At 41.4% G+C, this 25,889-nt stretch overlaps 1 protein-coding gene across 6 annotated transcripts in view; it reads right to left on the minus strand.

The window, feature by feature from the left end:
* ADRA1A (adrenoceptor alpha 1A) overlaps window positions 1-25,889 on the minus strand; it is a 134,934-nt gene that overhangs the window by 69,358 nt on the left and 39,687 nt on the right. Inside the window, exon 2 of one of the 6 annotated variants that reach the window (XM_023216875.1) lies at window positions 21,487-21,501. The exons of the other annotated variants lie outside the window; for them this stretch is intronic. Coding sequence (XP_023072643.1) covers window positions 21,487-21,501 — 15 coding nt within the window. The remainder of the gene's footprint in view (window positions 1-21,486; window positions 21,502-25,889) is intronic. 6 annotated transcript variants of the gene reach the window in all.

Genomic DNA, 25,889 nt, shown 5'->3' on the forward strand with positions numbered 1-25,889 from the left:
TCCCTACGACATAATCCTTTTAATTAGTTTCTTTTTTATTCTTCCAGTGTTTTATGCAAATATAAGAAGTATGTCTATATATTATTTACTTATGTTTCCTACACAAAAGATTGCATACTACATATACTTCTACATATTGCTTTTTCCACTTAATACACCCTGGTCCTCTTTTCCCTATCCATGTGTAAAGGTCTTCATCCTTTTTTATAGCTGTGTAGTATTCCATTGTATGTATTTAGCATAGTTTATTCAACTAATCTTCTAGTGCTGGATTTTTTTTCATTATATACACTGTGGAAATGAATAATAATTTTGAACACTTTTTGAACTTAGCCTTTTACCTGATTGTTGATGCCTGTTTTCTTCTTTGGTGATCTTGGCAATTCTTAGGACTCCATAGATCTCTTCTATGCTGATGACAAAGGCCCCTTGCGGTGTGCATCCCCTCTCCTGCTTCTAGCTGCCTTCCTGATCTATTACAATGTATTATCTCACAAACATCTCAACAGCAACTCTAAACTTGACCTCATTTTCTCCTCCCACCCTCCTCCACTTAGGAGGTTTTCCTAATGAAAAGTATACACTTAGATGTCACATTCTCTCTCCTACTCACTAAGATAAGAAACTTTAGTTGCCTGTGATTTCTTCCCCTGCTTTGAACTCTGCACCCATTGGGTGCAACGAACACATTGTTTTCTTGCATAATATTTTGGACATATGTCCTTTCTTTTTATTCTTATTGTCATAAATAACTGATTTTTCCACTTCTCTCTTACATGTCCTCTGCAATAATCTAGACAGCTTTGGTAGGAAACGTCTCACAACTTTGGTGGGATCATTTTTCTGCCATTAGAGGTATCCCAATGCCTAATGAAGAAAGTGTACATTGCTGTTTGTAATGAGAAACTTGCTTTCTCTTTATTGATGGGTGAGCTCTTTAAGAGTAGACACCTGCTTTATTTACTACAATACCCTTACCACCTGCCATGATGCTGGTCTTAAGGTATGTGTTCAGTAAATAATTGTTGAATTTGTCTCTGCAATATAATTTCAATGGGCATTTCCAATCTTACCTCCCATTATTTCCCTAAATGAACTTTATTGCCAAAGCTAATTTGAACTACTGTCCAGATATACTATTTAACTTTCATGACTTGGATTATGCCATTCTCTCTGCCTAGCATAATCTTCACTCTGTCTCTATATGCTACTCTGTTCAGGTACTGAAAAGTCAACAGTTTCCAAGGCCCAGCACCTCTGAGAAGTGCTATCTGACTACCCTGAAAACACCAAGGCCCAAAAGAAAGCAACTTCCTCGGTAGAGGAAATGGACCCAGAACCTTGTTTCTCAGCACTCATGAGCCTAGAAAGAGTAGAGACTCTAAGATCCAGAACTACACATTCTGTTTCCCAGTAAGCCATGACATCCTGCCTTGGAGGCTAGAATGATACTTGTCTTACAACTGTATTGGATAATAGGGAGGATTCCATGGAATGGTGGAATTAGTAATCATTTATAAAAGCACAAAATCTTATAAACTGTAGTGAAGTATATAGTCATTTCTATTCAATAAAATAAACATGTATTAAGCTCCTACCTCTACTCTACACTGAGCAATGTGCTACAAATGGAAAGGTTTCTTCCCACAAAGGGCTGAGAAAGAGAAAGCTGTAGCCTTACTGAAGCTATTGATTTAGCCTCAATAAATGCAGAAGGATGTCATCTACTCACATGAAGATAAAAGAGTTACAATCATGGATATGGCTTACCTCTCTAAATAGCTCGCTATATAATTTTGGCAAAGTCCCTTGAACAATGTGGTCCTTAGACTTCCTAGGTTGTTCATGGAACTTTCTTCTTAGATTATTATACCCTGTTCTGTGTCTCAGTTTGCAATTTTTATCCCAGCAGAAGAACTCTGGTTCTAAGATGGAGATATGCCCTTGAAAACCGGCTACCCTTATTACTGCCTGCCTTTCTTTTAACTGAGCTCCACTGGCTCAGACACATAATTTTTGTTAACCATGAATTCTTTAATAAACTCAGAGGTCAAATCAATAAAGCCAAAATTTTTGACCAACTGTGGTCATCACAAGTACCAAAGTGAATTTTTACAAAAGGTTTGCCATTCAATTTCTAGTAATTCAGGGCAAATTCCACTTTGGGTTAATTTCATGCTGCATTTCTGAATTCCCAAAGCAGTTTCTACGGAATGTCATCATGATTGTGGGTTTTTCCCTTGATCCATCCTAAGACTTGGTGACAGGCAACAAGCCTAAAACAGTCACTCTGTTTCACTGGGGAGAGAGATTGCATGTGTACCCTGAATGAAACCATCTACTAGAGTCTTCCAGCAGTGCAATAAAGAAGAATGAAATGGAGAATTGTTCAAGGATCTCAGTTGAAAGTAACAGTATTTATGGGATGATCTAAAACAATTCAAATAAGAAAGCCAGCTTGAAGTAACAATATCCCACTGCTATGTCACACTAGTGAGGCAGCTCTGGCATGGTCCAGCTTAAAATATGGCCAGTGATTTGATTGTAAAAGATTAGCTAGTTCACTGGAGTACAGGACTTTAGAGAAGACCTGGACTCATTTTTCAGGTTCTACTTTTCAACCTCGGCATTCCCACTCCCACAGAATCATATAAGACCCACACATCTTTGTTCCTTGGATGGCACAATTTACAGTTACTTTTAATGATCATGCTTCCTACTCAACTGACCTTAAATAGTTTGGAAGTAAAATACAGAGAATTGCCCTAATTTCAACTATGACTAATCAATTAGTTGAAAAATCAATTATCTGAAAAGAAAATCCAAGATTCACTTGGCATGAACTTTTAGTCTTTCATCATTTCCCACATTTGTGCTCCGGTGTTCAACCAGCTTTGGAAGTAAATTAATAGAAAAAGATGAAGGAACTGCTTTGAATCCATACAAGACATGGGTTATCAAACACTTAGTTCACTAGCAAACATAGACGAACTCTGGGTGCATTTATTCATCATCATTTTGTGTGAGGCTCTAGGGTGAGAAACAGAAATGAAGGCTGGTTTCTGTCCATTTGGGTCTCACTGTCTAGCTTTCTAAAGACAAACTGGTATTTACACCAATCTCTCCTTGTCACTGCCACTAAACTCCAGCCCACTAGAGCCCACTCACAGAACCTTTCTCAACTGATGGGGGCATAAAATTTGAGATTTTGAGATCACTCTCAAATTTCTTCTATTTTTTAGATGGATATAACTTAAGATTTATAAAGTTCCAAATCCTCAGATATAGAACATTTCCAGCACCTCAGAAGGCTCCATCATGCTCCCTCCCTATAAAGGTAACAACTATTCCAACCTCTAACTCTACAGCTTAGTTTGATCTGCTTTTGAACTTGACATAAATGAGGTCACGTGGAATGTACTATTTGTTTTTGACTTTGTTTACTCAACAGTACCTCTGTGTGATTCACCCACATTGTTATATGCATCAGTGTTTTGTTCCCTTTCATTGTACAGTAGGAATATAACACAATTTATTTACCTATTCCACAGGTGAGGGACATTGGTGCTGTTTTCTGCTGTTGGGCTATTACAAATAAAGCAGCCAAAAACATTCTTATAAATATCTTTGGCCGATATGTCTTTTCTAAAGAAATCAAAATTTCTAATTTAATAAATTATATGTTTTCTACCTTGGAAGACGAAGACAATGAAATCTAATGAAATGAGAGGCTGAGAAAACCGGACCTGATTAGATGCATCCAGAGTGAGAAAACTGTGTTTTTTCCATCTTTGACATTGACATGCCTTTATTCCTCCTCCTCTGCTCCCACTCTTAGCAGTAGTAACTCCTGCTCATCCATTTTTCTTCTGAGACTTTTCTCATACTATCTCCATATTCTGTCAACTGATAACCACTCAGAAAACTTATAATCAAATAACTGATGCTTAGGTTAAAATAATAGTTACACTACTCTCCTAATAATCAAATAACTAATAGGTTTAAATAGTAATGACTACTTTCCTAACGATATGTGCTCATTTAAAGGAAACAGGGATCTATCTCTGTGGAGAAATTTTAGAAGTCAGTAAAGTTCAGGAGATAGTTTTTGAGTGGGTAAAAGTGATTTTCAGTACCAGAAAATCATAAAATAAACATCTTTCTTGTGAATCCAGTTCTTAATACATCCAAAAAAGGGAGTTGCCTTTTTATAATACATTTAATTTTTTAAAAGTGCTGATAAAGACCTCTAGTTTGATCTATAATTCTCAGAGTTGTGCTATCATCTAACTATGACTTTCCATTGTTAATTGTAGTCATACCCTTCTCATCAATTGCAAGCTAAGGGACAGGTAATAAAAGACTACACTTGCATTAATAGTAAAACATACTAGGGAAAAGTTTTTCAGTTAAAGTTTCAGAAAGTTGTTCAGTTGCTGTGAAAAAGTAGAAATTAAATATTTGCTTCCTCCTATTATAAACACAGCAGACAACCTAACCTAAGTCACCAAAGAAGCAGTTAAAATTATTTTCAGTGACATCGCGGGGCTGGGCTTTTTAAAGCAAGATTGAGAAGAAGGCAAAACAACTATAAGGCATCCTTTTGTTTTTTTTTTTCCTAACCCGCTCATCTAACTTTCTGCCTCACTGAGCTTCCTTCCTACAAATAAGTGAATTAATTAAGACCCTACTTGCAAGAAAACCTGTGGTTAGAAGGCATCTTAATTCCCCTTGCATCCATCCATCCATCCATCCATCCATCCATCCATCCATCCATCCATTAATCCAGCCAACCATCCCTCAGATGCTTGGCTTGGATCCCAGGCCAGTAGGTTATACTGTGGACATCCATCCTATTCTTGAGTGTTTCCGGTGATACAGAATTCATACAAGCCAAGCAGCCAGCTCAGTTCTGACAAGGTAACAAAGTTGCCTAATTAGAAGGTAATCAATAGGTAGTTTTGATAAGATGGCATTTTTTTCTTATTATTTTATTTCCTATTTTTTAAACTTTTTTTTCAAACACTGGGAAAATAGGACATTAAAAACAAAAAGCAATTTCATATGTAAATGTCTTTTTAGACTAGGCTCAAAAACCTGGACACAGTGAAGGATGATGTTGGCAGCTAACATTTTTCTATCTGACTTGGAACAGGTGAAAGATTTCTCTACAAGTGACATGGACCTGCCAAGCCAAACCAGTGATCCTCAGGTCAGGCCAAGCTTTGTAACTTGGGGCCCACAGATGTGGTTTGCTTGGCTAGCATGATAATTTTAAAATGATGAGTTAGTTGCCAAGTTTTAAAATTAGACTGTTTCACTGTTTCCCTGTTCAGTCTGGCTGATCCTAACAAAAAGAGCGTGCTTTTCTTAGCTTTACAGGAGTGGTTTTAGTGATTGCTATCTCCTATAGTGAAAAAAAAAAAAAAAACACACTTCCTAGAATTAAGTGATTCCTTTTTAAATTTTTTTATTTGTTTGTTTTTAGAGACAGGGTCTTACTCTGTTGCCCAGGCTGGAGTGCAGTGATGTGATCATAGATTACTCTAGCTTGAAACTCCTGAGTTTAAGCAATCTTCCCACCTCAGCCTCCTGGGTAGCTGGAACTGCAGAATAGCTGAGACTTCAGGTGTGAGCCACCACACCTGCCTAATTTTAAAAATTATTTGTAGAGATAGGGTCTTGCTACGTTGCCCAGGCTGGTCTTAAACTCCTGGCCTCAAGGAATCCTCTCACCTTGGCCTCCCAAAGGCCAAGGATTACAGGTATGTGCCACTGCACCTGGCCAAGTGATTCCTTTCATTTAGCTCTAATTTTACTTCTGTTAAATAATTAAAATTTAACACTTCTTTCAAATGAAGAAATATATATCATCTGTTTTATAATTTTCTTTCTCTTCATCTATTTACTCATCCATCTACTCTTCCATTTAGAGAGCTGTCTAGAGTTGTGTTGGCCAAATGATAATGGTGGTTACTTTAGGATGGTGGAATTTTAGATGGCCTTTAACTTTCTATTTTGTATATTGCTATGCTGAATTTTTAGTACTTAACATATTTCATTTTTATATAACATTAGTCCTTGTCACTTAAGAAGTCCTTTAAAATTAAAATATATCTCTCTTCTTTTATCTCTTGAACTGGACCTTTAATGGATGTGATTAAGTGAAATCTAAATTAATGGTGAATGCCATTTTTCGGGTAACAAGAAAAATTTGAAAATTTGAGCTTCCTTATTAGACAACCTTCTCCCCTAATACCAATCCTTATGTGTTTAACTCACTTTAGTAATTTAGTAAAATGTGTTTTATTTCTTTTGTTGGTCAATATAATTTAGATGCATGGGCCAATGTATCAAAACTTTCCACTACCAAATCCTCACCAAGACATACTGGGTCAAATCTTCTGGTAAAATATCTTAAATAGATACTTGCAATTGCATGCAGATTTCCTTTTCTGGAAATAGGACATTCTAGAATACTGAAAAATATTTTGCCAGAGAACACCGAGACAGAGTGGAAAATTTGATAAGCTTTCTTTTACATGCATGGTTAGGTTTGCAAGATAGTAAAATTTTTCCAAAGCAGCAAAAAATTCTCCAAAGCACTAAAACAAGAGGTAGCTGAAAACCTAAGTATTAATGTAACACAAACTTCAAGCTACCTTATGGGATTTGTTGGTCTTGACAATCAAGTGATGTGGGTTGCATAAACCACATCAGGACAAAAGGTGAGGCCTTGGGCTTACTTAAAATTGGAAGGAACATAAACTGAGATCCCTACATGCAAACTTGAACCCTCACAGGACTAGGTCTTTAGTGAAAGGCAGACGACTAGGAACCTGATCGGTCTCAGCCTGGATACTGTTTGTGGGAGAGAAAGGTCTCTGTTGAGTACTGAACAAGAATAAAAATAAAGCATACCAAAACCTGTAGAATGCAGCCAAAGCAATAATCGGAAATGTGCAGCCTCAAATATTTCTACTAGAGAAGAACAAGGCTGAAAATTAACAAGCAAAGTAGCTGTCTCTGTTCCCTATAAAACAAAGAGTAAGGCAGTGATTAAGTGCTAATCCTTCATTGGAGAGGTTCCAGGGCAGAAGGAATGAGAGAAAAGGGAAATGAGACAGGGCAGGATGAGAAGCGAGCGGGGGGGCATGTCCAGGTGCTGCTGGTTGCTTTATCATGAGCCTTGAAAAGACCCTGCTGGTTCCCTGGCAGCTGTACCCATTTGGTCACTCTTCGGGATCTCCAGAAAGGCAAGACACAGAAACAGTGCCTCACAGCAGCATCCCGAGGTGTCCCTCTTAGTGTAGGCCTGAGGGGGCAGGGAAGTGGGGCCTTCAGGATAGGTGTAAAATCCCACCTGGATCTGTCTTTCCTTTCTTTCTTTTGAAACAAAAGCCTTAAATTGGTGTGGGAAGGACACAAAGCCTGTCACCTTTAAGGAACTGGAGAAAATCCACTAAAACTGGGGAAGGGCATGGGAAAAACCGTATTCCTTGAAGGTGGGGCAAACTTGCTGGGTTCAGACCTACTGATTGGGATCAAGGCAGATCACTGAGGGACTCCTATCCTGAGATCCAAGGATGCAGTGCCTGCCAAGGACAGAGACTTAACCAGAGCATCAGGGCACACACATGTACTGCCCCTGGAACCAGTGCAGCACACATTGAGTAACAGGTAACAGTGGTCTACGGCTGGGAGAAGGGCAAAAACAAAAAAAGAGGTGCTCATGGTGTGTGTGTGTGCGTGCGTGTGCATCCACATTGTATGCACACACTCATGTGCACACGCCTAACACACGGAGGTAGCCTGCATGGCACCGAGACCAGAGCACCTGTGCGGTCACACGAACACTTGAGTGGACACTGGCTCACTCACGCCTCCATGTGGCACCTCAGCACCTACCAGCTGCTCAGCAGCTTGTCCACACATGCTTCTTGTAGCACAAGGGGAAGACCTAAAGCAGAAGATGGAGAAGACACTATGAAAGCCCCTGGCATGCCAGCCCTCATCCTACAGGAGTTTGAACCCCCCCTCACTCTTTGCAACAAACTAACTCAAACATATCATAGACTCAAATGTAAAACCCCAAACTGTAAAACATCTAGAAGAAAATGTAGTAGAAAAATCTTTGTGATCTGGAGTTAGTCAAGGATTCTGGGGTTAAAGATTTCTTAGCTACAACTCCAAAAGCATGACCCATAAAAGAAAAAGATAAATTGGGCTTCATCAAGATGAAAAACTGTTATTTAAGAAGTCTGTACTGACAGAATGAAAGGTAAGCCATATACTAGGATAAAAATATTTACAAATCATGTATCTGATAAATGACTTGTATTCAGAATATACAAAACCATCAAATGAAGTAATAAGAAAACAGACAATTCAATAAAAATAGAAGTGAAATATTTGAACATACACTTCACCAAAAAGATATGCAAACGTCAAATAAGCAAATGAAAAGATGCTCAACATTATTAGTCTTTAGGAAAATGAAAACTAAAGCAACAATGAGAGACCATTTTACATGTATTAGAATGGCTAAAACCAAAACGAAAACAAGAGCACCCTGACAATTTTGTGTACTGGATTGTTCACATATTGCTTAAAAGAATGCAAAATGATACAACCACTTTGGAAAACAGCTTGGTGGTCTCTCATAAAGTTAAATATATGAGCTGGGCACAGTGGCCCATGCCTGTAATCCCACCATTTTGGGAGGCCGAGGCAGGTGGATCCTTTGAGTCCAGGAGTTTGAGACCAGCCTAGGAAACACGCAAAACCTGTCTCTACAAAAAATACAAAAATTAGTTGGGCATGGTGGCCGATGCCTGTAGACCCAACCACTAGGGAGGCTGACATTGGAGGATTGATTGAACCTGGGAGGTTGAGGCTGCAGTGAGCTGTGATTGTGTCCCTGTACTCCAGCCTGGGTGACAGAGCGAGACCTTATCTCAAGTAAACAAAAACAAAAACAAAATAGGCTTATCCTACCACCCAGAGATTCATTTGCTGATGTTAACCCAAGTTACATGAAAACTTGTTCATTTAAAACCTGTATATGAATGTTTATAGTGGCTTTAGTTATAAGAGCCAAAATCTAAAATCAACACAGACATACATCCCTCAGCTGGGGACTGATGAATACACTGTGATATATCCACATAATGGAATGCTACTCAGCAACAGGAAGGAACATCCCAACAACACATGGATGAATCTCAAATGCATTACACTGAGTAAAAGATGCCTGACTCCAAAGACTACAAACTGTATACCTCCATTTATATGACATTTTTACAAAGACAACACTATACAGACAGAAAAGTCAGTGGTTGCCAAGGATAGAGGTGGACAGACGGTTTGACTATAAACAGACATGAGAAAATTTCTGTGGGTAATAGAACTTTTCTGTCTTTTTTATGGTCATGCCATGTGACTGCAGAAATTTGACTCATAGAACTGGATACTACAAAGGTAAATTTTACTCTATATAAATTAAATCTTAACGTTAAAAGTGAAATAATATTAAGTCAAAAAGAATTCCATGGTATCTCACTATCTAAAGACAACTTTATTAACATTTTTTTGTTTTTAAAATTTTCTGAAATCATTTTTGTTAAAAACTGCACTTGCTGCTTCCTACACATGAACAATAGACCCAGAAAACTTTACAAATGAGCTTCACAAAACATTCAAGGAATTGATGGGTTAACTATCTCAAAGTATAATATATAGGAAAAGGGGGGAAATTTCCTAGTTCATTTTATATGACTATAAATAAAAAGAACCAAAGGGAAATTCTGGAGCCGGATAATACAGTAATACCTCTGGAAATGAGGTAGAGAGCGTCAACAGCAGATTTGATCAAGGAGAAGAAAGAATCTGTGAACAAAAAGGCCAGTAATTTGAAGTTATCCACAGAAGAAGAAGTAAAAAAAATTAAAATAAAAAAAGTGAAGAAAGACTCCAGGATTTATGAAATGTCATCTAGTAAAATAATATATGCATAATGAAGAATTTAAGAGGAAAAGAGAGAGACAGCAAAAGGGGCAGAAAGCTTGTTTAAAGAAATAATATTTGTAAACTTTCCAAAACTTAGAGAGGATGTGGACATTCAGACTTTTGACGCTCAGAGTTCCACCAAAAGGATCAACTGAAAGATAATTACACAGAGACACGTTATAATCAAATTATTAAAAGTCAAAGACAGAGGATTCCAAAGGCAGCAAGACAAAAGCAGGAAAATTCCATGAGGCTATCAGTGGATTTCTCAGGAGAAACCTTGCTGGACAGGAGGCGAGTGATATACTAAAAATGCTGAAAGAAAAAGACCACCAACCAAGAATATCATACTTGGAAAGCTGTCCTCCAGAATTGAAGGAGAGAAGACTTTCCCAGAGAAACAAAAACTGTGGGAATTCATCACCACGAAACTGCCTTATAAGAAATGATAAAGGGAGTTATTCAAGTTGAAATAAAGGGATACTAATAAGTAATTTAAAATCATAGGAAAGTATAAAACTCACTTTTACTCTAGTATAAAAGTTTAAAAAGTATTAAAATAACTATAGCTACAATAATTAATAAACAATACAAAAGATGTAAATTGTGACATCAATAAAAAATGTATGTTGGGGGAGAGAAGTTAGGGGTAGAGTTTTTGTATGCAATTGAATTTAAATTGTTATCAGCATAAAATAGATTGTTACAACTATAAGACGTTTGATGTAAGCTTCATGGTAATCACAAAGCAAAAACCTTTAGTAGATACACAGAAGATAAAGAAAGGAATCAAAGCATACTACTACAAAATATCATAAAGAAAGATAGTAATATAGGAAAAAAGGAACTACACAACAGTCATAAAAATAATAAATTGGCAATAGTAAGTTGCTATCTATCAATAATTACTTTAAATATAAATGGATTAAATTCTTCAATAAAAAGACACAGAGCAGCTGAATGGGTTTGAAAAACAGGATCCAAAAATATGCTGGCTACAAAAGACTAACTTTAGATTTAAAGACACAACTGAAAGTGAAGTGATGGAAAAAAGATATTGCATGTAAGTGGTAACCAAAAGAGAGCAGCGGTAGCTATACTTAAACCAGACAAAATAGATTTGAGGTAAAAATCTGTGACAACAGACAAAAAAGGTCATCATATAATGATAAAGGGGTCAATTAGCCATGAAGAATAACTGTAAGTGCACCCAACACTAGAGCACCCAAGTATATAAAGCAAATATTACCAAAACTGAAAAGAGAAATAGACAGCAATACAATAATAGTAGCGAATTTCAGTACCTCACTTTCAATAATGGATAGATCGTACAGATGAAAAATCAATAAAGAAATACCAGACTTGAATTATACTACAGACCAAAGGCTAACAGACATAGAGTACATTTCATCCAACAGCAGCATAATATATGTTTTTCTCAATTGTAGGTGGAACATTCTCCAGGATAGATCATATATTGGACCACGAACAAGTCTTAACAAATTTAAGAAAACTGAAATCATATCAAGTCATTTTTTTGACCACAATTATTGTCAATTATTATCTCAATAGTGCTGGGAAAAAAGTTTAAATCTAAATCTCAGCCCCAGGGATACTTTCTTGACTAAACATCATTGATCACCACAGATTTACTTTGTTTCTGGCTGGCTAGTACAGCCATTCCCTTCTCAGTGTAGACTTTTCACCACCTTCCCCATGGCATAGACTGAGCATTTTCTGGCTCTTTGCACCTTACACCTTCTCATCTTACAAATCCACGCATTTGTGGGCACACGTACCATATGCCCATATGCATATGCCAATATGCGAGCATTGTTAGAAAGAATTGGCTTGATGATACTGAGATTCTGGGAAAATGCAGCTTCTATAGGTAATAAGCGTATATATCTAGTCACATTAAAAAAAGAATTTATTTTGAGTTAATTGTAGATTCATATATGGTTGTAAGAAATAATACAGACAGATTTAGTGAAACCTTTACCAGATGCATTAGGCCATTTTGTTGCTGTTGTTGTTGAGACAGAGTCTTGCTCTGTCACCCAGGCTGGAGTGCAGTCGTGCCATCTTAGCTCACTGCAACCTCCACCTCCTGGGTTCAAGCAATTCTCCTGCCTCAGCCTCCTTAGTAAGTGGGATTACAGGCGGATGCCACCACGCCTGGCTAATTTTTGTATTTTTAGTAGAGATGGGGTTTTGCCATGTTAGTCAGGCTGGTCTCGAACTCCTGATCTCAGGTGATCCACCCACCTTGGCCTCCCAAAGTGCTGGGATTATAGGCATGAGCCACTGCATCTGGCCACATTAGGCCATTTTAGTGTTGCTATGAAGAAATACCTGAGGCTGGATGAGTTATAAAGAAAGATGTTTAACTGGCTCGTGTTGCTGCAGGCTGTACAAACATGGCTCTAGCATTTGCTTCTGGTGAGGGCCTCAGGAAGCATACAGTCATGATGGAAGGCTAAGGGAGAGCAGGCAATATCACATGGTGAGAGTGGGAGCAAGAGAGAGCAAGGGAGTGGGGAGGCCTCAGACTTTTACAAAAGCAGATCTCGAGTGAACTGAGAACTCACTTTTCACCACGGAGATGGTGCTAAACCATTCATGAGGAAGCCAACCCCGTGATCAAATCACCTCCCACCAGGCCCCACCTCTGACATTGGGAATCACATTTCAACATGAGACTTGGAGGGGACAAACATTCAAACCACATTACCAGGTTTCATCCAATGGCAACACCTTGCAAAACTACAGTACAATATCACAACCAGGATATTGACAACGATACAGTCGAGATACAGAATAGTTCCATCCTGGCAAGGAGCTCTCAAATAGCCCTTTTATAGCCATACCCACATCCCTCCTGCCCCACCCCATCTTCACTCCTGGCAATCACTAATCTGTTCTCTATTTCTATAATTTTGTCATTTTAAGAATGCTATGTAAATAGAGTCATACAGTATGCAATCATTTTGGGATTGCCTTTTTCCACTTAGCATAATTCTCTGGTACTTCATCTAGAGAATGTTGCATGTATCAATAGCTCACTCTTTTTTATTGCTAAGTAGGGGTGTATTATCATTTGCTTAACCCTTCATTCACTGATGAATATCTGGATTCTTTCCAGTTTCGGGCTATTAACAAATAAAACTGCTGTAAAAATTCCTGTACAAGTTTTTGTGTAACCGTAAATTTTCATCTCTCTAGAATATGTGGCCAGGAGGACAACTCCTGGGTTGAATGGTAATTGCATGTTAAGATTTTTAAGAAATTGTGAAAGTTTTTCCAAAGTGTGGTATCATGGTTGAGAGAGAAAATTATAGAGCCAGACCAACCGACATCCACCGCTTTTCAGTTGTACGTGTCTTGATATGAAAGCAAATCTCTCCAAGACTCAGTTTCTTTGTCTATAAAGCTATGCCTACTTCATAAAATGTTTCGTTAAATTGTCTTAGGGTTAAAAGGGATTATACAAACAAGTTCTTAGCATGCAACTACTCAGAACTTGAAATGTGGCCAGGATCATTGAGGAAGTGAAGCTTTTCATTTACTCAATTTTAAATCACTTAAATTAAAATAGCCACATGTGGTCAGTGGCTACTCTATCAGACAGCACAGATTTATGTTGTTATAAAGTAAAAACTACAATAAGGTTGATGCAGAATGAAAAAATGCAAAAGAAAACTGCATTGAAGACATTGTAGTATACAACCTAAGGTGCTATTTATAGACAATAACTAACTCAATGGTGGTTTAGATACAGGCTGTATTAGTCCGTTCTCACATTGCTGTAAAGGAATGCCTGAGACTGGGTAATTTATAAAGAAAACAAGTTTAATTGGCTTGTGGTTCTGCAGGCTATGCAGGAACCATGGTGACTTCTGCCTCTGGGGAGATCTCAGGAAACTTACAGTCATGGTGGAAGGTGGAGGGGAAGGAGGCACATAGCTGGAGCAGAAGCAAGAAAGTGGTGGGAGGAGGTGCCACACACTTTTTAATAAACAAATCTCATGAGAACTCACTATCAAGATGACAGCACCAAGGAAAGATGGTATTAAACTATGAGAAACCACCCCAATGAGTCAGTCACCTCCCACTGGGCCCCACTTCCAGCATTAGGGATTACAATTTGACATGAGATTTGGGTGGTGTTTGGACGAACGGAGGCAGGATGGCGCATTTCCAGGTTCTTCTTCACTAACCTTCCCCGCGCGCGAAAATGCAGCCGGCGCCCAGGAAGGTGCAGATCAACTGGGCATGCGCCAGGTGACGTCAATCCGAAGGGACCAAGATTTACCTGGTCGCACCTGCGGAACGCCCCCGACACGCCCGTGCCCCGCCTATTGCCCTCCCACTCCTAGAAAAGCCGCTCTCAGCCAGCGTCCCATGTGGACTTCCCAGCCCCACTCCTGTCGGGATGTCGGGACTGCTGGAACTCTGTCCGAGAGCTTCACGGGGGGGAGACTCTGTCAGCCTCCTTTGCCGGAGGCCGACAGACTCCTCCCCCACACCTTAAGTGACCAAAAATAAATGTGCAGTTTTGCACCTACTCTTGCCTACCCGCTGGTTCTTTTGTGCCCGCTCGGCTGGTCTTAGAAAAACAAATCAGTTGGTGCCGAAGACCCGGGAGGAGACCCCTCCTCAGGCCTCTAAAGATTGAGGAACCTCCTCCTGCTTCCACGCTGCAGACGGACCAGGACCTGAGACCCACTTCCCTCACTCTCACGGCCTCTCTGGGGTAAGTGCCCTTGTCTCCTCTTTACCTCCCTCGGCCAGAAATCCTGCGCAGGTCCGAGGTCCATTTTGAGCCACCAAGTGGCTCGGGAGACCCGTTCAGGACGGAGACGTCCGCCTGAAGGTAATCTCCACTTTGGCTCCATGAGCCTCCAGTCTGTCTCTGCTGGTTCCAAAGGACGCTTTGAAGCCAGGCAGACATCCACTTCCATTTCCATTGTGTCCATTGTGTAAGTAAAGAGGAAACAAATGGGAAACCCCCCAGTCTCTGCGGTAAGTGCCCTTGTCTCCTCTTTACCTCCCTCGGCCCAAAATCCTGCGCAGGTCTGAGGCCCACTTTTGAGCCACCAAGTGGCTCGGGAGACTCGTTCAGGACGGAGACGTCCTCCTGAAGGTAATCTCCACTTTGGCTCCATGAGCCTCCAGTCTGTCTCTGCTGGTTCCAAAGGACGCTTTGAAGCCAGGCAGAGATACACTTCCATTTCCATTGTGTCCATTGTGTAAGTAAAGAGGAAACAAACGGGAAACCCCCCAGTCCAAATTTCCAAAGAGCACCCCCTTAGGGTGCCTCCTAGCCAATTTAAAAACCTTACAGCTTGAACAAGACCTTAGGAGGAAGCGGTTAATTTTCCTTTCCACTGTGGCGTGATCGACCTCAGCAATTTCTGCCAGCGGCTAGGCAAGTGGTCCGAAATTAATTACGTACAAGGCTTTTGGGCCTTAAGCTCTCGTCCCTATACTCCTCCTTCTCTCCACCTCCTCCTTTCCTGCCCAGACTCCTCCTCCTCCCCCCATCCAGACTCCTTCTTCCTCCTCCTTATCTACTAGTAATCCACTCGGTCCCGTGCCTCCTTCAGGGCCCCCAACTGGCTGTCTTGAGTCTCCTATCTCTGCCCACACCCTCCTACAGTGTTAGCACCTTTGCGAGAGGTGGCTGGGGCGGAGGGGGTAGTCAGAGTACATGTCCCTTTTTCATTGGCCGATCTTTCCAAAATTGAGAAGCGTTTAGGTGATTTCTCAGCTAATCCTACCATATACATAAAGGAATTTAGACACCTTTGTCAGGCCTATGACTTAACTTGGCATGACCTCCAGGTTATCCTAACCTCTACCCTAAATTGACTGACGTTCTAACCCAATATACCCGGTTAGATCCGGCCTCCCCAACAGGGGCCACCATTTTGGCATCTTATTTCATTTCTCAATCAGCTCCTGACATTCGTAAAAAAACTTCAAAAGGTAGAGGATGGTCCTCAGACACCAATACAAGACCTAGTTAAATTAGCCTTTAAGGTCTATAACTCCAGAGAGGAGACGGCAGGCTCGCCTCAAACAGAAGTTACAGCTCCTAGCAGCGGCTTTACAGCCCAGTCGTAACCCCAGACCAGACCAGAAAGCACACACCCCACAGACTCCAAAGCTACAAAAGGAGCCTGCTATAAGTGCGGCAAGGCAGGACACTATGCCAACAGGTGTCCGCAAGGTCCCCGAGCCCCAACGCAGCCTTGCTATAAATGCAAGGCATCAGGACATTGGGCCAGTGAATGTCCTAACCCTCATCCACCAGCAACCCCCTGCCCTGCTTGCCAGCAGGGAGGACACTGGAAGTCTGATTGCCCCACCCTGAGAACAGGTGCCGCGCCTCCACATGACCCCCTTTCCCAGGATCCTGGGAGCTCCTTCCAGCTCCTACATCTGGACGACGACAACTGAAGGTGCCGAGACTCAGGGACCCCCATCACCCTCGCCGAGCCACGAGTAACTCTCCTGGTAGCGGGTAAGACAATTAATTTTTTAATCAACAGCGAGGCTACCTATTCTGTTTTGCCGTCCTTCTCTGGACTTAGCCTTCCATCCAATATCTCTGTAGTAGGAGTAAGCGGAAAGCCATCCACTCCACGAAAAACTCCACTCCTTAATTGCTGCCTGGCCAACAACTACTTTGCGTACTCGTTCCTCATTCCCAGCTAAAAAGGGCCCCTACCAAAAGCAATCAGTGGAAATCAGTTTGGCTTTCCCCCACTCGCCTCAAACTTACTAAATTTTCTTAACTATCTCATACTCCCCAACCTTGCCGGGACCTTCCTTCTGGGTTTTGCCCATATTCCAACAAATGCTTCCATTCCTCATTCCTATACTAATACTGTGCCTTATTTTATTTTTCATCCGTACGTCCAAATACCAACCATAGGCCCCGAACTTAACAACGCCCCTTAACAGCAGGAAGTAGCCAGACAGACCACGGTGCCCCTTTATCACTATTATCAATAAAAGGTTGGACTGTTTGGACGAACGGAGGCAGGATGGCGCATTTCCGGGTTCTTCTTCACTAACCTTTCCCGCGCGTGCGAAAATGCAGCCGGCGCCCGGGAAGGTGCAGATCAACTGGGCATGCGCCAGGTGACGTCAATCTGAAGAGACCAAGATTTACCCTGTCGCACCTGCGGAACGCCCCTGACACGCCCGTGCCCCGCCTATTGCCCTCCCACTCCTAGAAAAGCCGCTCTCAGCCAGTGTCCCACGCGGACTTCCCAGCCCCACTCCTGTCAGGATGTCGGGACTGCCGGAACTCCGTCCGAGAGCCCCACCGGGGGACTCTGCCGGCCTTCTTTGCAGGAGGCCGACAGACCTCTTCCCCACACCTTAGGTGACCAAAATAAACTTGCAGTTTTGCTCCTACACTTGCCTACCCGCTGGTTCTTTTGTGCCCGCTCGGCCGGTCTTAGAAAAACAAATCAGGTGGGGACACAGATCCAAACCATATCACAGGCCAAGAAAGATTTTCTCTCCTTTCCAACTGTGAACTCTAATATTTTGTTATAGATATTAACAGAAGAACAAACACCAGTGAGAAATGAATAAAAAATGGGGGAGGGCAGTGTCATGAAGCAAAATATGTGGCTAGCCTTTCTGCAAAGTGTGCTCTTGTCTGTGACACATGCTCCTATGGCCACATGGTATAGTGTCTGCCTTACACACTCTGTCACGTGCTGGGGTCTGGGCATGGACGGTGACTTCCAGCTGCCTCCTCATGGAGCACAGCCTCACAGAATTCATCATGGAGATAGGTCATGAATGGGAATACACACCAGTGTAATATCTTTGTCCCTAGTGAGCCCCATCTCTGATACCTTCTAAAACGTTAGCTAGAGAAAGTGGAGGTGTTTCATTGACAGGTAATTACTGTTGTCTCATGAAATCTGTGAATTCTATGAAGAACAAAACCTTTCCTCCATCTTGGAAGTTGGGACAAATGCACTGGCTTGGGGAGCGCTGGGCTAGGGATCAGGCTGCTTGGGCTATCAATATATTTGTGTCACCACCTATCTAAGTGGCACCAGGAAGCCCACCTCCCTTTTTCCTATAAGACACAGGATCAGGACTAGGTGGCCTAGGACCCCTACCAGGACCATCATTTCATCATTTATACTTGACACTTGCATATTTTTGCAACTTCAAGGGCAAAACCACTCTCTGATGTGTGTTATAATTATAGTTGTCAAGGCGAGGAACCAGAGGTACCATAAAGCTATGGCTTGGTCAAAACCCCACAATATAATAGGATGGTGGCCGAATTGGAAATGAAATCTTCATACTCCAAGCCTTTCTTTGGGTCTTTGTTCCATACTATGTTACTCTGGGCTCATTTAGAAGAAAGTATTGCCCTGGGCTGGAAAATGGAGTGCCCAGTGAATAGAGCTGCTCCTCTCTCCTTCCCTTGCCTCTTCTTGCTCAGCCTCCACACTGGCTATACTGGCCTTTGTCTGGATGTAGTAGAAGAGAGAAGAAAAGTAGAACAAAATAGGTAGAGGGCAAGATAAGAGAAAGATATTAGAAAGGTAATAGAAAGGATGTGTAGTAGTTTTCCATCTGTCCAGGAAGAAAGGCACTTAGAGCTTCAGAAGAGCCAGCATTTTTACAGAATCATGAACAGTTAAAGCAATCAAGGACAGAGAGGTGAAGTGACTCATCCTGGGTAACAGGGGTCTATTTAGTAAGAAAAAGCTAATAAAGGACGGCAAAGCCTAGGAATTAAGGCCAACTAGAGTCTCCGTGTCAGCCCTGTTGCATGCCTGCTGGGAAGCCACGGTCAAGGCAGCCTCCTCCAAACTTTGTTTTTCTCATCTCTGTAAACGAGGCCATGATACCAACATTGTAGGGTTATTGTGAGGATCAAACAAGGTAATGTCTGTAACACGGCTGACCAAAATCTAAGAGCTTAATAGAAGAGAAAATTGATGAGTTTGGGCTAGAACCCAGATATTCCTGTTCAATCAAGTGCTCTTCCCAGTAAAACACGCTGCCCCTCCCCCATTCCTCCCTTTTTGCTCAATGCCAGCATGCTCCCTTAAGCTCTCTAATTAGCTAAATAAAGAGTGCAGACAGGGCCTAGGTTAAAAAATGCTTTCTGAGCCAAGTGAAATCCCTAGGGAAGTGAAAAGAAAAGAAAAAAACACACACATGGCCAATTACCATAGCATCATTTCATTTCCTCAGAGTGACGAATACCCAGAGACAGTCACTTAAACACTAATTGCAGGAGAACAGGTAGAAATTATGTTAAATGAGCCCATCTTTATTCCTGGAAGAAAAGACAGCAAAGCTCTCCAATGGCTGAGTATGTCTGCCTCTTAATCATCTGCAGAAAGAGAAGGCGGCTTCCTTCTCTGATTGAAAATTGGATTTTGATGGCATCGTAGTTCTTCTTGAACTAGCCGGCAGACCTGCAGCATGGAATTGAGTTACCAGTGGAGCAACATGTCAGCTTCCTTCTGACAGCGTTTGATTGTTCAGAATTCAAGCATGGCATAAAACAATGCCTGTATACTCCAGAGAGACCCCCAGCCCCCACATGTCCCACCCTGAGCTTGCCAGGCCTTCCAGGGCCTCGGTCCCCACATATGTGTTGGGAGAGAGGAGACAGCTCCTTCTTTAGGAAATGGGGGTCATAGAGATGTCTTCACTCTCTGGCTTGTTTTCTTCTTTCTGACTGTAGCTCCTTTTCTTTTCTCCTCTCTTCTTCCTGCCTTTACCATTCTTCCATTAAATACTCAAGTGGGAGAGTTTGGTTGTTTGACAAAAAACAGGGAGGGTGGGTAGGGAGGAAGATGGAGTTCCTTTGCTTTCTAACTCTGCCCTACTTCATTTCCTATAAAGTGACCGTGAGCACTTTTCACTAGTCATCCTGGAACTTCTCATCCCCTGAAGGCCATATTACCCCAACTTCTAGTTGTCAGCTATTCTTGTCAAAATTTCCTAATTTTGACACTTATATCCCACTTATTCACTAATCCCAGGTCAATCTTAACTTCCTCCGAAAAGTCTTTTTTAACTATGTCAGCCTTCACAGAGCAACAGTCATTCTTTAGGAAAAATCAAATTTTAGCTTGTAATGATATATAAATTGTACATGCATGCTAATTTATACTCTCCCTCCTGATTTAACAATCCTTAAGAGAACAGTCTCTCTTGTATCCTGTGGGCGTTCTGGTTCGATACTAGGCACAGGGTTGATTGCCTGTTTGATACCTGCTTAAAACAGAAAATCCACTTCCAAGTTCTGCACACTGGTGTTTGTGTGAGGACATGAACCCCATTCCTTGAATTCCCCCAATGTCCCAAGTGCTGAGCTGGGCATGTCCATGCCAAAAACACATCTGTCTGGAGAGTGCTGACCTCTTCTTCCTAAGGAGATGGCCAGCTCACTTACACACTGACTTCATTCTCATCATGGAGATCATGAACAGAGGGTGCATTCCAGCTGAGCTAGTACTTCCTGCCCCTCAAAGCTCAGCTCAAACTGAGTTTCCTTCTGTGGCCTTCCTCAGACCATAGAACCTTAAGTTTCTTCATTTTTTCCCCTAAGACAATGAAAGGAAGAACGCTATAGTAATTAACGAAAGTCTCATGAATGATCTCTTGCATCTATTTCCAGTGGGTAGTTGGGTGTTTCTGATTGTCAAGCAGTTCTCCTGCAGACCAAATTCAGGGACCCAGGCTCCTTCCACTTGTGGCTCTGCCACCCGCAAAGGCCTTGGAGTGACTTGCATCCAGAGGGCAATGGCAGGGTCACATTATGACTTCTACGGCTCCAATGACTCTTGCCTTCGTGGGCTCCTTCTTTCGTGCAAAGTATTAATTATATTCTATAACTCTATTGGTATAAAGATGACTATATTGTATATAAATATATTTTATTTGGCCAAAAAGTCTATTTTGTTGTTTTGATTTTAAAGAACTAGAAACATTTCCATGAGGCCTTAAAACTCTTGTGGACCTGTGCTCATCTTTGTCTGTGCTTACCTCCCAGTCTGACCCCTGCGGTGCTCACTGGTCCTATGCCCTTGGCTCCAGCATGTGCCACCTTGCTTTGCCTTCTTGGTATGTTCCTGTCAGCCTCCCCAGATAGACAGCAAGATCTTAGGTCTTTGGCTAGCTGCCCAGCACGTTACACCATGCCTTGCCTAGGGTGAGGGTCTCCCAGTCTGATCCCTGAATATGACCAGTAGGACAGCTATCTGCCAACCAGAAACACCCAGTTACCAGCTGGAAATAGATTCAAGAGATCATCTCATAAGACCTTAGTCAATTACTATAGCATTCTTCATTTCACTATCTTAGGAAAAACAAAAAAACTTAGGGTTGCACAGTCTGAGGGAGGCCACAAATTTATATGTATCGACGACACAGCTATGCATGATTGCACCCATTCAGCAACTCACTAACCCTCAGTTTCCTCATCTGTAAAATGGAGTGCAAGAACTGAATCTCCCTCATGGCACTGCGTGAGGAAGAAATTAGATGATTCATGCAATGTGCTAAAAATAGCATCTGGCACATGGTAAGCACTAAATAAAGGTTAACCTTTTTATTATTATGACAATACAACAATGATTCTTATTTATGAAATACGTGCATTTTCCTAAAAACTGCCACAGGATGATACCATAGCTGTAATTGTAATGTCTCATTGGAGCCAAAACTTGTTTATGGGAAATGTTGAGATTGAATGGAAATGTTAAAGACAGATGTGGATTTAAATCCCAGCTTTACCACTTGCCCTACTGAATTTCTGAGTGTCTTAGTCTGTTTGGGCTGCTATGACAAGATTCCCTAAACTAGCTGGCACATAAAAAACAGAAATATATTTCTTATAGTTCTGGATGCCAAGAAGTCCAAGATCCAGGTGCCAGCAGATGCAGTGTCTGGTGAGGTCCACTTTTTGGTTCATAGAAGGCTCCTTCTATCTGTGTCCTCACAAAGTGGAAAGGGCAAGGCAGCTCTCTGGGGTTTTTCTTTCTTTTCTTTTTTTCATTTTTTTTTTTTTTTGTCTTTTTAGCAACAAGAATGCTCAATTTATTTATTTTTTCTTAGCAGCAGGAATGCCCAGTCTTGGGCTTTTTCCGTAAGGACACGAATCCCAAACATCAGCGCTCTGCCCTCGTGACCTACTCACCTTCCAAAGATCTCACTTCCTAATACCATTACATTGATGATTAGGTTTCAACATAGGAATTTGGGGAGGGGGGACACAAACATTAGGACCACAGCACTGAGACTCTGTCTTCTTACTTGTTTTTATTTTACTTTATTTTATTATTGTTATTTTTTTTTGAGATAGGATCTCTTTCTTTCACCCAGGCTGGGGTGCAGTGGCATGATCATGGCTCACTGCAGCCTCAACTTCCTGGACTTCAGCAACCCTCTCACCTCAACCTCCTGAGTAGCTGGGACTACAGGCATGTGCCACCATGCCCGGATAATTTTTATATTTTTTGTAGAGACAGAGTTTCACCATGCTGCCCAGGCTGGTCTCAAACTCCTGAGCTCCAGCGATCTACCTACCTGGGCCTCCCAGGGTGCTAAGATTACAGGTATGAGCCACTGCACCTGGCCTCTGTCTTCTTATTTGTAAAATCAGATAATAATACCACTTACTTCACAAGTATTAAGAAACTGTTCTTGGCATGCTTGACACCAGGCTGCCTTTTCTTTTTTTTCTTTTGTCGATTGTCTAAACAAATACCTCCTACTCATCCATGGTTACCAAAGCTTCAAGTGCTCATTAGAGACAAGCTTTGGTGTTAGGCTCAAGAATGCTAGCTCCCTTCCCTTTTCCCTATCCCTATTAAAATAAAAAACACTACACACCTTGAAGGATAACATATGAGTCCTTCCTCAGTCATTAATACCTTAACCTAAATGTGCTTCTTGTCTCCAGAGAGCAAGCTCTATCAGCTGGGGAAAGAAGGGAGGGTTTAAGAATGCAGGGCCAGAGGCACAGATCTGTGATGCCGAGACTGATTTTGTTTCTGTTAATTTTATTTTTCTGTGATACTAGCATTCGCATAATATGACATTTTCTGGATTTTACAGGATCACATTCTCTGTCGAACTCTTCTTGATTAAATGAAGTCACAGGGTGAATATTTCAATTATTTCAAGTCTTTGTGGTCAGTGATCTAGTATTCAAGTGACCTGAACACTGAAGACAATCATCATGCCTATGGTTATTTGCTTGGGACACGTGATAACCACATGCAGGAATTCTGGGTAAGAACCCAGGACCTCATTCCTGGAAAGGAATGAGGACCCTCCCTTTCCCAAATGCCTGCTCTGTGAGCCAAATCACTTAATCTTAGGATTCTTTTGTTTCTTCCCTTATAATTTAAAAAAAAAACAGCACCTACCTTATAAGGTTTTATGCATGAGATGGTGCACATCAAGTGTATAGTGGTTGGTGTGTGATAATTTTGTGAAAGCGTCACATCCCAGTACAACAGAGCCACAGAACATACATGACTGCTGGGAGCTGGGAAACACACTAGAAGCAGTGGTGCCTTCCAGCTGTCACCTGAGCAGACACTGAACCACCACTCACAATGCTCGGGAGACTCACCTAATGCCAAAGCCAGAGTCTGGATAAATCCTGCTTGATACAAGACTACATAAAGAGAGAGAGAAATATAGGGTTGACAAAAAGTCGCTACGAAGCAAGGCAAATTCAAGTGGCTACTAGTGGCATGTATAAAACGGAACCGCCCTGGGAAAGGAACAACCAAAAAACAAGATGGTGCCTGGGGAGCTTTCTCAAAAGTGAGGAAACAATGAGCTATGTGTGCTCCTTAAAGCAAAGATATGGCAAAGATCCCAATCCATCTCATATTTTTAATAAATATGTCATTCTAATAGAATTTTCCTTGGTACTTAAAATTACATTATAAATTTTACCCATAGAAAAAAATATAGTTAGGAAAAAGAAGGATGATTGAATGAATGAAAAAAGGAAAAATAACAAGTGAGCAGTCAAAGTAATATGATAACATGCTTAATCACCTCTCAAAGAAATACAGTTACAAGTTACATAATCCTGGATTCCACATCTGGAAACAAGGCGCACTCCCTGTATTTTGGAGTTTATTATAAAGATAGGCAGAAAGGCTGCAATGGAATTCAGAAGAACAACCTAGTAGAAAATTAAAACCTGGAAAAAAATCAGCAATTCCATAACACATCACTTATAGACAGCCTCACGCCCCGCCCCTCCCCACCCAGTAAGTTTTTGCAGAAGAACACGAAAATCCTTAGCTAAGGTACAAACAAGCCAAGTAGAGGTCAAAGCATTTGGGAAATAGTGGCTCCACACTCCTAAATGTCAATGGTGTGTGTCTGCGGGGGGTGGGGGTGTGTGGGGAAGGATTGTGGTGTTTCAGGGAGAAGGAATGTCAGATGTTTGAAGACAGTACTAAGTGTATCTGAGTGACCACTGTCCTGAGCCTCTAATGGACTCCATTCTGAGATCTGTCTCAGAACTGTCAAGAACCCAGCCTAGCCCAAAAGAGTTAATTTATCACCTCCCACCCAGAGCTGACCCTGCTTCTCAGATTGCTTCCAGGCAGGTCCCCTGCAAAGAAAGCCAAAGGATGGGTAGACACACAGGACTGGTATTAGAAGAGATGCTTCATGGTTTATTTCTTTTGCAACCTGCTCTCAAAGCTTGAAGGCAGCTCTTGAAATCCTTATTTCAAAGAAAGGGGAGGAATTTGGCTGTGATATTATGATGCTCCCTAAGATCTTGTTCTCTAAAAGCTGGCTTGGAGACTTGTTTTCTTCTGCCATCTCCAGAACTCCATATGTACAAATCAAGACTCCCTTGTTCGTGCTAGGATAACACATGACTAGACCACAGGGAAATAAATGGCCATGGAAAGATGACACTCTGAAGCCAGACAATATTCTCCTAACATAGAAAGGCGAAGAGTTAACTGAGGGTTAAACCAAAGAGTTTGGCTAGAGAGAGCATAGTTGAACCTTCTCATCAGTTGTGGCTATAACAAGAGTTTGCAAAGATGAAGGTTTATTTAAGGAATTAACCAAGAAATAAGCTGTTCTGCCCACAGTCATCACAGCTGCCAAAAGTCAAATTATTTTCTTACCCTGAGATGATCCTAGGGGAAAGCATGATTCAAGTTCTACCAGAGTGTCAAGTACTCCCTCTGGGCTTGTGTTAACTCCCTTGGAATATTAAAATTGTTTCTGTAGCCTGCCAGAATAGAGCTGGACTGTTGCAGTAGCCTCCCAGATGAGGTTAGGGTCATTGCGGGCGGGAGGGAGTCTTTCTCTCACCTTTTTTCTCTTTATCTTATATACACAAAGTTAAATGACTGGATGAAAGCCCAAGATACTGGTCTGCAGAAGTGTCTTTGTTCTCATGGATGCACTGTTACTTCCTGGACTTTGGAGGACTGAGGTCTTTTATAGTTAAAGAAATATACTCGGGAGATGGATCTGATTGGGGCTCTGCCACCACAGTCTCTGGAGCTGTAACCTAATCACATATCCTTGGCAGCAAAGGCAAGATCCCCTGCTGACTTGTCAAACTCTCACATGGATGTTAAGAAGATTAAGATAATAGCATGCCTAACATAGCTAATAAGAGAGATTTAAAACAATTGGCAGAAACAGATTGAGTTATGAAATGCTTATTATGGATAATGATTCTGTGTCACAAAAACGGCATATAGGGTCAGCTTAATTTCTCACACCAGTAAGGGGAGAGGAGATGCTAATGATGATGAGGCAGAGAGAGAGAGAGAGAGAGAGAGAGAGAGAGAGAGAGAGAGAGAGAG

Source organism: Piliocolobus tephrosceles, chromosome 7, assembly GCF_002776525.5.
Source record: "Piliocolobus tephrosceles isolate RC106 chromosome 7, ASM277652v3, whole genome shotgun sequence".
In the NCBI taxonomy this organism is placed as follows: Eukaryota; Metazoa; Chordata; class Mammalia; order Primates; family Cercopithecidae; genus Piliocolobus; species Piliocolobus tephrosceles.